Source organism: Zalophus californianus, chromosome X, assembly GCF_009762305.2.
Source record: "Zalophus californianus isolate mZalCal1 chromosome X, mZalCal1.pri.v2, whole genome shotgun sequence".
NCBI classification, from domain to species: domain Eukaryota; kingdom Metazoa; phylum Chordata; class Mammalia; order Carnivora; family Otariidae; genus Zalophus; species Zalophus californianus.
Window position 1 is genome coordinate 31534032 of NC_045612.1, and position 14460 is coordinate 31548491.

At 38.6% G+C, this 14460-nt stretch overlaps 1 protein-coding gene across 2 annotated transcripts in view; it reads right to left on the minus strand.

Moving 5' to 3' along the window:
* Positions 1-665: 665 nt before the first annotated feature.
* The window catches only part of WDR44 (WD repeat domain 44), an 85746-nt gene continuing 71951 nt past the window's right edge, over positions 666-14460 (minus strand). The window contains exons 14-21 of one of the 2 annotated variants that reach the window (XM_027609368.2): positions 9398-9520; positions 5252-5443; positions 4970-5071; positions 4640-4755; positions 3638-3765; positions 2949-3083; positions 1661-1785; positions 666-992 (exon numbers count right to left, since the gene is read on the minus strand). In XM_027609368.2, the coding sequence (XP_027465169.1) occupies positions 1691-1785; positions 2949-3083; positions 3638-3765; positions 4640-4755; positions 4970-5071; positions 5252-5443; positions 9398-9520 (891 nt within the window). In that variant the 3' untranslated portion in view covers positions 666-992; positions 1661-1690. Of the gene's footprint in view, positions 1786-2948; positions 3084-3637; positions 3766-4639; positions 4756-4969; positions 5072-5251; positions 5444-9397; positions 9521-14460 lie in introns of both variants that reach the window. The other variant, XM_027609367.2, reaches the window with a different exon arrangement.

Here is a 14460-nt window from a genome sequence, read left to right on the forward strand (position 1 = left end):
GGTTCCGGAAACCGCATAAAACCCCTCAGGAAATATTCATATGGCAATGCCCCAATTATCCGCAACCGAAATGATTAGCACCACAGCAGACTCTAAGTCTTCAGGCAGCAGTCATTGAAAGCCAAGCTGCCTCAAAAAGTTGAAGACATCAAATTCTCTGAAAACTAGATCAATCCATTTGCCAGCCAGATCTTGAGACTAAAAAAACAGACTGGTTACAGAGCCAATGGCTTAACAACTCCATGTGTCAGGTAGGGTACAGAAGAGCAAGCAGAGAGTGGGGAGAGCACAGCACTGGCAAGAGGAGGAAAGCAGCATAGGGGTGAAACCAAGGCAAACAATACGTAATGAACTAGAATATCCAGAACACTCCAAGACCATGCTGATTAATAAGGATATGATCATGGCTTCCCAGCTTCTCACTCAGATACCGAAAACAAATGCAGTAAAGAACACATAAGCACACAGATGAACTCTTAGCAGTGTTCATTTTAGAATTAGAAAAAAATTTTTTCTTAAAGGCATGTGGCTAATGCATTATAACTTAGGGGTCCAAAATCTGGTCTTCTGCTTACTAAAAATCAAAGTATAAAACAAGACTTTGTTTTTCTTACATTCCTCAGTTTACCAAAGTCATGTGAAAATAAAGTCACATATTTAACAAGTGTTTGGCGACCAACTTTTAATAATACATATTCAATTTTCAGAAACATATGCTAACCATCAACAACATGATCAGGGTTCCATTGCCCCCGATGTTATTTCATTGGTACATTATATCAATATTTACAAAGGCTTTCAAATTCAACAACACAAAACAAAACAGCTTAATTTTTAAAACTACAATGCTTTAAAAAAATGTAAACAGTTCATTTTTACATTATTGTAAAAAAGAAGACTCACTCCTTAATGTGGCTTAATTTTTTTAAGTGAGCAAAGCCTGGTGCTCATGGATAAAGAATGAAAAGAATTCTTTACATAGAAACATTGTGCTCCAGTGTGGCAAAAAAAAAAAAAAAAAGAAAAGAAAAAAAAGAAAGAAAAACAAGAAAAGGGAGAAAGAAAAGAAAGAAAGATTATATATACATACAAAGAAAAGAATCTTAAGTCCACAATTTAGACCAAAAAAAAAAAATCTTGTCCCCAAATTGAGAAATTTATAAAAACCATTTACACATGGTTGTTGACCTATTGAAAACCTGTATAACATTTTCAAAACAGTAACTCAGTCAATACCACTTTCCTGAAAAATGAAGTTTTGTGCAAAAGAAATCATTTAAGCTAGAAACAAGACTCACCCCTCCCTGTATGAGGCCAAAAGGGCCACTGAAATAATTTAACTCTGTTAGATTTAGTGCATGTAACCAAAAGGCACACACATGTGATTAATATATTAATATATTTTCATGCAGAAACCTGTGCATGTTCACAATTATATAACAAAAACACAAATATAACAAAACATAAAGCCTAATGTTTGGCAATGTTATTCTAGCCACATTTCTGTCTATCAGTCCAGGGTTTATAGATCATTAACACTGCCGCTCAAAAAATATATTATATTTGAACAACTTCCAGTAAAAATTAAAAAAAAAAAAAGGATGTTAGCCTGAAACACTATAATATACTTTTTTCAGTTCTAATACATATAGAAACTTACTGATATTTTTATTTTAAATGTCATTTCAAATTAAGATACATTTTTCCTTTTGTTAATAAACACTTTGATTGCTCCAGTGAAGTCAGCAGAAAGAAGAACTTCTGTATTATCTGTCTTCATAATACCTTAAAAGCATAAAAAAAAGTTTTGAGTTGAATATAAAGCCTGCTGTTGTGTCACATGCCAATGATCCTACACCTTTCCCCCCAGTTTTCAGTTCCCCAAGATTTTTTGTTTTTAAGTAATCTCTACACCCAAAGTGGGGCTCAAACTCACAACCCCAAGATCAAGAGTCGCACACTCCCTTGACCGAGCCAGCCAGGTGCCCCTCAGTCTCTTTTTTTCAGCTTGCTCCTACGTAATCCTTTCATTCTCCGGTACTCTCCTCCTCTCTGAGGCTTACTTCCACTTACCGTGTCTTAGCCGGTCTTTCCCTGGCTTGGGGAGTTTGTGGCAAGAAGAAAAGGACACTACTTCCATTTGGTTTAATTCATTTGTTCAACACATGCTTATTAGGACCAACTATATGCAGGCAAGCACTGGCATTACAACAATATATAGGACATAAGTCTCTGTCCTCAGAATGACAGTCTATGAGAAGACAGATAATAAAGAAATTTTGTATTTGTTATGTCTTGTTTGCATTTCTCCAAGGGGAACAACTGCCCATAAAAATAAATGAACTTCTGGGGCACCTGCGTGGCTCAGTCGATTTAAGTGTCTGCCTTCAGCTCAGGTCATGATTGGATCAAGTCCCACACTGGGCTCCCTGCTCAGCGGGAGTCTGCTTCTTCTCCCTCTACCCTTCACCCCCTGCTCATGATCTCTCTCTCTCTCTCTCTCTCAAATAAAATCTTAAAAAAAAAAAAAAAATAATAGGGGCACCTGGGTGGCTCAGTTGGTTAAGTGTCTGTGTTCAGCTCAGGTCATGATCCCAGGGTCCTGGGATGGAGCACTCATCAGGCTCCCTGCTCAGCGGGGAGTCTGTTTTCAACCTCTGCCTCCCCCACCCCCGCTTGTGCTCTCTCTCAAATAAATAAATAAAACCTTAAAAAAAAAAAGAACTTTCAAATTTTTCATTTTTAATTCGAAGGTAGATTTAAATGAAGTAAAACTTGCAAGAAATAGGTTACTGAAATGTTTAGAAAGGGATACTCACAACAATTATGTTGTAAACAAGAAATATTCTTCATACACATGAAAACCTCACAATACCCAATGTAGGTCAATGAGGCTACTAAGTGCTGACTAGAAAAAAATGTAGGTCAAATAAAATATGAGTACCTACCAGAGGGCATGGTATCCAAAATTTCAGTATCTTCACCTTTTTCATTCCCTTCTGATTTTTCAGATTGTACATCCAAAGACAACATCAAACTTGGGTTTGGAGCAAAGATGGCTGATGTAACAACTGCATTATGTGCTGGGGAAAAAAAATTTACTTCAGGATAACTAATAAATTTGATTCTAAACATCAAGACAGAAAGTATCATATGCAAAAAATACAATAGTGTATGTTATAAGCTAATATCCTTTAAAATTAACACATAAGTAATTAAGAACTATTTAAAATCCAAAAATTTATGGTAAAAAAAAAATACTACATACAGGCATACCTCAGAGATATTGCAGGTTTTGTTCCAGATCATTGTAAAAAAGCAGATATTGCAATAAAGCAAGTCAAATGCATTTTTGTTTCCCAGTGCATGTATAAAAATTATGTCTATGCTATGCTGTAGTCAATTAGTGTGCAATAGAATTAGGTCTACAAAAACAATGTACACACCTTAATTAAAATGAGGTATGCCTGTACAAGTTCTTCCTTGGTACAGAAAAATCAAAGCCAAATACAAAGCAAGAGCGGTTATAACTGCCAAACTGTCTGTCTGAAATAATGCCTATACAAATTTACTTGTGATACATCTCCACATTAACTCTATTCACTTAGAAGACACACAGAAGTGGGCATTTACTTACCTTTAATACCTTCCCAAAAATCATTACGATCTCTCCTGACTGAAGTAAACTTGCTGAGGTCATGATAAGTACTCCAGATATAAACATACTTATCTTCTGAGCCACTAACAAGGTAACTAAAATCATGGCTAAATTTGGGAAAGAAAGAAAAAAAAAATCAGTTTTGGGATTTTTTTTTTTTTTTTTTAGGTTTCCCTCTATCAGCACTTCCTGCTTTAAAATACATAAGGAAACACCCAAGAGAGCTTGTTGACATACAGACTCCTAGTCTCACTCCAGAGGTTCTGGACATGCAGGTCTGCCATGGAGCCCAGAGGCACAAGGATGTTCATTAAAGCTCGAGACAACTGTGCTGCTAGTTAACCCACACAGGGAGAAACGCCTACTTAAGAGATGAAAGAGAGAAGCAGAACACGTTACCAATTACATTTCTCAGGAATTACTGGGTAACGCAAGCAGAAAGGAGGACCGTTAAGAACAGGGCCGAATGAAAGAGGGCTCTAAGGAAGAGGAGGCAGCTATTTCAGGAGAGCTTGCAGACCCCAAATTAAGAGTTCAAATAATAACGTTATGTAAAGGGGTGACTACAGGATACCGTACTTTAGGATGTTAAAATGCTTTATGAGCTTCAGTACCTAAAAGGATAAAGACCACGGGTGGGTGGCAGGTAAGTTTCCTCTTAGAAAGCTGACACAGAAGTACAAAAGCACGAATGCTGGAGAGCCGGGAGTGAGTCTTCTAATCCCAGCTCTGCAACTACCAGTGATTGTACTTCATTTTCTGAGTCTTGGTTTCTTTGTCTGCAGAATAGGGGCAATTCCAACTCTGTCTACTAAACAGGTGGATAAGGTAAGTACTGCATGATGATAACGTGAGCAATCAGTTGTAAAAGTGCAAAGAAACGAAAAACACCCTATAAACATAAGGCATAGATCAAAGAAAATACGGGAGTAGAGGAGAAATATTCTGATCTCCTTTGGGAATTTCTCATTGCCAATTTACCTGAAACTTGCTTTGATCTGGCTGCTACTGTTGACATAACCCTTATACTTCATGGACAGTGACAAATCTCTAAGATCATACAGTCTGATTCTGGAGTCATTTGAGGTTACCAGTATCTAAAAAGAAATCAAAAGAAAAGTTAAAAGTACCATCTTTTTATCTAAGTTAAGGTATAATCAGAAAGGGTATTACATACACGGAGAGAATATACCTCAAAACTAGAAAAGGCTGTATTCCACATGAGAGAAAATATATTCTTAAGCCAAGACAGTAAGAATTTTCAGGAGTCTATATATAGCGTGAAGAGAGATGGTTTTGAATACTTAGTACCTTATTTTCTCCGGGTAAAGGTTCAATGCCAGTAATTTTTCTTCCAACTTTGTTGCGTCCTCTGGTAGATCGGACATGTATTTGTGTGTGGTATTTCAAATGCTAAAAAGAAATCATAAATTTAAAATATGAGGATTAGAAAGAACCTCAAAGATCATCTGATCCAACTTGCAGAGAGGCATAGTATTATTTGCCCCAATTTGTAATGCCCAGAGAGGATACACCAACTTATATGAAACTGCTGAGTATTTCATTATATAATTTACACAAGATATCATTTACCTCTGTATCATAGAAAATACATCTGCCATCATATGTCCCAATCACGGCGTATTTGCCATTCTGACAGAAATTTGCAGCTGTGATCAATTTTGTTTGACCATCTACTTCATTCCACAAAGCGACTTTTTTGTCAGGTATGTTCCAAAGACGGAGCTTTCCATCCAATGACCCACTTAGAAAATACCTGTCATCCTAAAAATGTTGCAAAAGAGAAAGCTCTCATTTTACCAGATCAAGAAAAATTCATTAGCAAATCAAAACATAAAGCCCATTAGAAAAATGTTTAAAATATGTAAATCCCATTTATGAAATATTCTTCTTCAAGATTTTATTTTTAAGTAATCTCTATACCCAACGTGGGGCCTGAACTCACAACCCCAAGGAGATCAAGAGTCACATGCTCTACCGATGGAGCCAGCCAGGCACCCCCAAGCAAGCATTATTTTATTCATGAAAAATGACAATTAGAAACTTCAGTATTCACTTTGGAAAAATGACTTTCTAATTACTTTATTATATCCTTAAACTGCTTTTCCCAAGGTATGGATGTTAATGGATGATGTGTTGGAGAATGGTCATGTAGGAGAATGGTTCAAGTAAGTTTGAGAGATTCTGGGTTACAGAAAGCTAAAGAGGATTCTCAATCTCCAAAAGAGGAATAAAGTAGGTAGCATTTTCCAACTTATATAACCAGGGACCTTTTTTTGGGGGGGGGGGCGGTGGGTGTTGTGGTTGGGAGGGAATCGGTAAGAAAACTTAGCAGGGCTAGCACCTTCAAGGAACATGCTTTGGGAAAAACTATCCTGTAATGATACGTTTATCCGTATCTTCCTCTGGGATCCACGTAATACTTGGATAAAAGACTAATGCCGATTAGCCCACAGAACCAGTTATTTTGTGGGAATTTTGACATCATGTCAGTTAGGAAATTGCTTCAATATTCAAATTCTCAATCCCAAAGCAGGGGTTTATCAACAGGGGGCAAGTTGGCCCCACAGGGGACATCTAGCAAAGTCTGGAGACATTTTTGACTGTCACAACTGGGGGTGGGATGTTACTGGCATCGGTAGAGGACAGGAACCCCGTTAAACATCCTGCAATGCACAGGACAGACTTTATTCTCTTTACAACAAAGAATTATCCAGCTCAAAATGTCAACAGTACAAAGGGTGAGAAACCCTGCTATACACTAAACCAGGCATACCACTAAGCTGGTCTAACTTTTTTTTAATTGAGATATCATTGACAGACAATGTCATATTAGTTTCAGGTGTATAACATAATGATTCAGTATTTGTATATGTTGCAAAAATGATCACCAAAGCTGGTCTAATTTTTGATAACATAAGAATTAAGAGTAAGGGCGCCTGGGTGGCTCAGTCGGTTAAGCGACTGCCTTCGGCTCAGGTCATGATCCTGGGGTCCTGGGATTGAGTCCCGGGATGGAGCCCCACATCTGAGTCCTGCACGCATCCAAGTCCCGCATGTCCCGCACCCCAAATCTCCTGCATCCCGAATCGCCCGCAGCAGGGAGCCTGCTTCTCCCTTTGACCCTCCCCCTTTCTCATGCTCTCTCTCTCTCTCTCAAATAAATAAATACAATCTTAAAAAAAAAAAGAATTAAGAGTAAAATAATTGGGGTGCCAAAACAAGAAGTATTCCCTTCTCTGCTCAAGACTATCATTCTTCCTCACCTCTGAAGCCTGTCAAGGACAGCCTACACAGAAAGGACGTTCTTATGGCTGTGGTATAGTAAGCTCTACTTAATGATTACCAGAAGAAGAGCGGAACAAGTAAAAATAACTTCATGTTGCTCTTACAATTCAGAATTTTATTTACATACATGCATACGTGTGTATGTGTGTGCATGTATTATCTTCATTTTGCTATTTCTTTTGTAATTCTGCTTCCTTCCTTCCAGATAACATTATTTAATAGAGTCATGTTTCCTAAGAAAATGTTAACACCACACCATCCTTTGCTACCCCTCTTAAAAATCCTTCGGATCTACAGAATTTTAGAATTAGGGCTTTTCAGTCTCCAAAATAAAACCAAATATAAGTATAGAAAAACTACTGACAAAACAGGAACCTTAATAATAAAGTACTACATAGATGACTATCACAACCTAATACCTCTTTCTTTCCACCCTGACACATTATAGTTAAAATAGAGGTGAGGGAAGGATTTTGCTCACAGTTGCTGACAGGAGTAAAACCATTTTTTTGCTGCATCCTTGGCTGACAGGATGGGAGTGTTATTCAGAAAGAAGCCTCAAAAAGCTTGATGGTCAAAACTGATAAGGTATCAGTATAGATTAAGCATTTTTAATTTGCCAAAGTTTGTAACCAAAGTCTTCTAAGGGTTCAAAATTACTGTCTATATTATAAGCCTGCCCAGGGAGGAAAATTATATTGAGGGGGGAAAAATGTCATTCTTCTTTCTTAATCTGGGGAAAAAGAGGAAGAAATGTGAATATAACTAAAATGTTGCATTAACATGACAGTGGGTGTTAAAATTAGAGAGATGAGGACATGAATAGAAATAGGATTTATACAACAACATGGGGGAGTTAGATAAGTCAGGTCAGCTCAAGTCCTCCACTTATTTCAACCTAGCTAGTGGAGCAGCACCAGCATGGGACTTCTCTTGTGCTTATAGTTGCAAAGAGCAAAAATTAATTTAGCCTTACTCATTTGGTGGCTCTATCCTACAAGAACATAAGATAGGTCAGCAATTCCAAGATGAATTTTCCTCCTTTGGTTGAAATTATATGAAACACTTCCTTTTCAGAGGAAAGATATTGAGGGATTTTCTAAATTGAAAATGAATTAAGATGGATCTCATGATTAACAATATTTCCAGGGGTGCCTGGCTGGTTCAGTCGGTAGAGCATGTGACTCTTGATCTTGGGGTTGTGAGTTCAAGCCCCACATTCGGTGCAGAGCTCACTAAAACAAAACAAAACAAATAAAAAACCTACAACACCCCCAAAACAAAAAAAACCCCAAAACAGTATTTCTATTTCCAGACATTAAATAGGAATTCAGTATACCTTGTAATGAATTTTGATCTTTGCCTCTTTCAACCTCTCCACCTTTCTCTTCCCACCCCAACCCGCCCACTATTCTTGCCTATATGCTTCCCTATCTTATTTATCCACCTGCTGTCTCCTCTTCTTCCATCTCCAACCTCTCATCTTTACTATGATACATTATTTTATTTATATCCTGAACATCTTATTAAAGATTTGGGATGGCTTTTCATTCTTAGAGTTAGACTATAACATTTCCAGTTCTAATACAGATTAGCAGAATATTTCCTTTTCTCTTTTTTTAAGTAGGCTACACGCTTATAGCCCAATGTGGGGCTTAAACTCACAAACTGGAGATCAAGACCCGAGCTGAGATCAAGAGTCAAATGCTTAAGGGGCCTCTGGGTGGCTCAGTTGGTTGAGCATCTGACTCTTGGTTTCAGCTCAGGTCACAATCTCAGGGTTGTGAGATTGAGCTGCACACTGTCCGGCTCTGTGCTCAGTGGGGAGTCTGCTGGAGAGTCTCTCTCTCCCTCTCCCCACTCGCGCTCATGTATCTCTCTCTCTCAAAATAAATAAATAAATCTTAAAAAAAAATGAGGGGCACCTGGGTGGCTCAGTTAAGAGTCCAACTCTTTTTTTTTCTTTTTAAAAAGATTTTATTTATTTATTTGACAGAGAGAGAGACACAGCAAGAGAGGGAACATAAGCAGGGGGAGTGGGAGAGGGAGAAGCAGGCTCCCCGCTGAGCAGGGAGCCCGATGCGGGGCTCTATCCCAGGACCCTGGGATCATGACCTGAGCCGAAGGCAGACTCTTAACGACTGAGCCACCCAGGTGCCCCAAGAGTCCAACTCTTGTTCTCAGCTCAGGTCTTGATCTCAGGGTCATGAGTTCAAGTCCCGCACTGGGCTCCATGCTGGGTGTGGAGCCTACTTTAAAATAAATACATACATAAATACATACATAAGTAAAGCAAAAGACCAAATTAAGTTGTTCTTAACTATGTGCTGTTAATAATTTTTTTTCCTGTAGTCCTACGGCCCTCCAGAGAAACCAGGTTCCTTCACCTTCCTTACAGTCTAATAAAAATATATATAAACAATTACTTACTCTTGGATGGAAAGCTATGGCAGTGACAAAATCTATATGTTGAAAACAGCAAAGGCATTCTCTTCTGGAAATGTGCCATAACCTGACCGTTTTATCCATCGAAGAAGAAAGCAGGAAGTAGTTCTATTGAGCAATTGACATTGATCATTTTATCACCCTATGAAAACACACTATTTGCACAATAAAAGCAAACTTTCAGTTCTTTCAGTATCTCAACAGTTTTGTTACTATTGCTACACCTAGCATCAGAAAGAACAAAAGATTATCCAATTCACTTGGAAGACTGCACTTTTTCCCAGTTACATACCATATTTCTTCGATTCTAAGACTTCTTTTATATTACCTGTTCTAAATTTAGGATAATCTTATGATCTAGGTCAAAAGAAATCTGCTAAGCACCAAGAGAGGACTAAGGTGTGCCTTAGTTTTTATAGTCCCCATATACTGAAACTAGGCTATGACTATAAGGCATCCACTCATTTGATTGTCACTTCAGTTCAGTTATTCTGACATTGGCAACACTGGCGAATTTTAACTCACACAAATTCCCTAATTGTCACTTAAAATACCTTCAAAAAGATTATCCTATAATGCAGCCTGGAAATGAAAAGTTATTGTACACCTGTCACATCCAAGGCAAGAAAATGAGAGAAATCATCAAACATCTCAGAATATACCATAGAATTTTCAAAAGCTAGAAGAGGGTAGTGTAACTGCTTTAGGCACTGTGATGGCCCATCACCCAGGAACCAAACATCTGTCAAAAGTTTCCAGCTGGCAGAAGTTCTTTAACTTTTCAGCATAATCTATTTAAGGAGAACTATGAGTTATATTGAATGAGGAAACACAAATGAGACCCCTGTATTCTTTGTTATGCCTAAAGGTGATAAATCAAAGCAATGATGACAGTTATTGAGTACTTGCAATGTGCTAAAAATTGTTCTTAACACTCTACTATGAGGTAGGTAATTATCCCCCTTTACAAATGAGAACACAGAGGCACAAAGATATTAAATACTAAGTGCAAATATTGATTTGAATATGTTGCTGCACTGATAAATATATGCTATTTGGGGCTAGTTGTAAAAGCATGTTTTAGGGTGCCTGGGTGGCTCAGTTGGTTGAGCGACTGCCTTTGGCTCGGGTCATGATCCTGGAGTCCTGGGATCGAGTCCCACATCGGGCTCCCTGCTCAGCGGGGAGTCTGCTTCTCCCTCTGACCCTCTTCCCTCTCGTGCTATCTCTCATTCTCTCTCTCAAATAAATAAAATCTTTAAAAAAAAATAAATAAAAGCATGTTTTATGTGGTATACCTGCTTTTATTTAATTAATTAGAGAGAGAGAGAGAGCTCGTGTGTGCTGCCTGTGTACATGGGGGGAGGAGCAGAGGGAGGGAAAGAATCCTCAAGCAGACTCCCAGCTGACACAGGGCTCAATCCCAGGACCCTGAGATCATGACCTGAGCTGAAATCAAGAGTCCGATGTTTAACTGACTGAGCCACCCAGGTGCCCCTACTTGTTTTTAAATAGATAGTGTAATATACAACTAAAAAACAGAACTTTGATAGAATATTAGCCACTTAAAAGAATGAAATCTTACCATTTGTAACGATGTGGATGGAACTAGAGGGTATTATGCTAAGCAAAATAGAGAAAGAGACTCTTAACTCTAGGAAACAAACTGAGGGTTCCTGGAGGGGAGGTGGGTAGGGGATGGGGAAACTGGGTAATGGGCACTTGATGGAATGAGCACTGGGTGTTATATGCAACTGATGAATCACTAAACTTTACCTCTGAAACTAATACACTATATGTTAACAAACTGATTTTAAATTAAAAAAATAAAGATGGTTTCTACACAGGAAAAAAACTTTGAAAGATTTATAACTTTTGAAACATCTAGTTACAATTATTTTCATTTTCAAGTTCCACTCAGTTCCAGAAGAGTTCTGAAGAATATGTACAGTTTGTTTTATATTTTCTATTAATAACAACTGTATAAAACCAAATCTATGTGTCAACAATACTCAGATGAAAAATATAAAAAGAACCCTAAATCTATGGTCTGCTCTTCATTAAACTGATTTTATTCAAATTTTTTAAAGATTTATTTATTTCTCTGACAGAGAGAGAGAGAGAGAGAGAGAGAGAGAGAGAGAGAGAGAGAGAGAGACAGCGAGAGAGGAAACACAAGCAGGGGGAGTAGGAGAGGGAGAAGAAGGTTCCCGCTGAGCAGGGAGCCCGATGTGGGGCTCAATCCCAGGACCCTGGGATTATGACCCGAGCCGAAGGCAGACGCTTAACGACTAGCCACCCAGGTGCCCTGATTTTATTCAATTCTTGCAATAGTCTGTTGCTTTAAGCATATGAAAGAAATACGAAAACATCCCTAAAAGTGAAGACTGAAGACATGTTAAGACTTGTTCTGTTATGCCAAGAAATTTCTGTTCAATAAATACTTATTGAATAAATGAAATTAAATAATTTTCTTGAACTAAAGCATGATCTTCAGAGTCAAAGAAATTAGATTCAAACCTAATTCTACCCATAACTAGTTTTGTGATTTCGGATGGGTCAGAGACCTAGTCTCCTCATCTACAAAATGAAATATCATCTACCTCACAGGTTACTTTAAGAATTAACAAGATGGGAGCCTGGGTGGCTCAGTTGGTTAAGCATCTGGCTTTTGGTTTCAGCTCAGATCATGATGTCAAGGCTCAGGTCACGATCTCGGGGTCCAGATCTGGAGATCAAGCCCCTCAATTGCGGTGGCAGGCTCCGCACTCAGCAGGGACTCTGCTTCCCCTCTCCCTCTCCGCCTCCCTCTTCTCATGCACTCGCTCTCAAATAAATCTTAAAAAAAAAAAAAAAAAGAATTAACAAGGTAATTCTCATTGCCTGGCACAAAGTCTCCAACACATAGAAAACTCACTATAAATACTGATTCTGCTAGATACTGAAGAGAAACAATAGTAAAATAAAATCTGGTCCTTACTCTGGAGGGTCTTAGGATCCTGTTACAAACAATACCTAGAAATGTACATAAGTAAACAGGTAAAAAAGAAAGGTAAAGAAAAGAGCATAGGGACAGATAAAGGCCTTATGAACAAAAACAAGTTTCCTGGAGAAGAAGTTCTGCCCTAAGACTCTAGTGCAACTCCTGCTGAATTTCTAGCCTGCCAACCTGCCCTACAGATTTCAACTTGTGTGCACTCACACTTGAGTGATCCAATTCCTTAAAATAAATCTCCTTATGTATGATGTCCTGTTGGTTGTGTTACTCTGGAGAACCTTGACTGATAAGTGGTCAATGGAGAGCTCATTTCTTTCAGTCAGCGTTACATACCATAAAAAATACTGGGTTGCTTTGAGAAAGTAAAAGAAGTACAACATTCCCAATTATGTGCTTTGTACTTCTTATCCCAGATGAGTATGAATATCAGATTAAGGAAATTTCAGATTTTCATCTTCTAACAACTCAGATTTCACACAGGGTGCAGGAATAGTATAAAGACACAATTAGGGCTCAGTTGAAAACCAGACGAGACGACCAGGTGAGGTCTAAGCTTCTTCCGAGTTAGAGAAAGACATTATGACAGATGGGTTATGAAAAGCATCCAGAATATCTAAACAAGTATGACAGGAGCAGCAATTCATAAATGGAGTGATTCAAAGCTGGAGCTCAAGGAAAGCGTGACTTGCCTGTAAGGGAAAGCCTGCCTTGCCTGTATACAGCAGCAGTAACTTTGGGGGTACAAGAGGTTCTCCTGACACGGTGAAAATACATGGGCAACACTGGTATCCCTGCTAGTGTTAACTCAGTTGGCTTTTCTCAGTTTAAGGTTTTTAGATATTACTTTTCTGCCCAAATTCTAAATATATTTTAGATCCTGACTACTGAAAAATGTTGACACAAAGGCAGTGTAAGGTATTATGCAGGAATTTCAAACACTGATTCATGCTTCAAATGCCTTAAATAAAATTTAAAGTATCTCTTTAAAACTCTTTTTAAAATTTTTTATTGTTATGTTAATCACCATACAATACATCATTAGTTTTTGATGTAATGTTCCATGATTCATTGTTTGTGCATAACACCCAGTGCTCCACGCAGAATGTGCCCTCTTTAATACCCATCACCAGGCTAACCCATCCGCCCACCCTCCTCCCCTCTAGAACCCTCAGTTTGTTTTTCAGAGTCCATCGTCTCTCATGGTTCGTCTCCCCCTCTGACTTCTCCCCTTTATTCTTCCCCTCCTATCTTCTTCTTCTTTTTTCTTAACGTATGTTGCATTATTTGTTTCAGAGGTACAGATCTGTGATTCAACAGTCTTGCACAATTCACAGCGCTCACCATAGCACATACCCTACCCAATGTCTATCACCCAGCCACCCCATCCCTCCCACCCCCCACCACTCCAGCAACACTCGGTTTGTTTCCTGAGATTAAGAATTCCTCATATCAGTGAGGTCATATGATACATGTCTTTCTCTGATTGACTTATTTCACTCAGCATAACACCCTCCAGTTCTATCCACGTCACTGCAAATGGCAAGAGCTCATTCCTTTTGATGGCTGCATAATATTCCATTGTGTATATATACCACCTCTTCTTTATCCATTCATCTGTCGATGGACAGCTTGGCTGTTTCCACAATTTGGCTATTGTGGACATTGCTGCTATAAACATTGGGGTGCACATACCCCTTCGGATCCCTGCATTTGTATCTTTGTGGTAAGTACCCAGTAGTGCAACTGCTGGATCGTATGGTAGCTCTATTTTCAACTGTTTGAGTAACCGCCATACTGTTTTCCAGAGCGGTTGCACCAGCTTGCATTCCCACCAACAGTGTAGGAGGGTTCCCCTTTCTCCACATCCCCGCCAACATCTGTCGTTTCCTGACTTGTTAATTTTAGCCATTCTGACGGGTGTGAGGTGGTATCTCATTGAGGTTTTGATTTGGATTTCCCTGATGCCGAGCGATGTTGAGCACTTTTTCATGTGTCTGTTGGCCATTTGGATGTCTTCTTTGGAAAAATGTCTGTTCATGTCTTCTGCCCA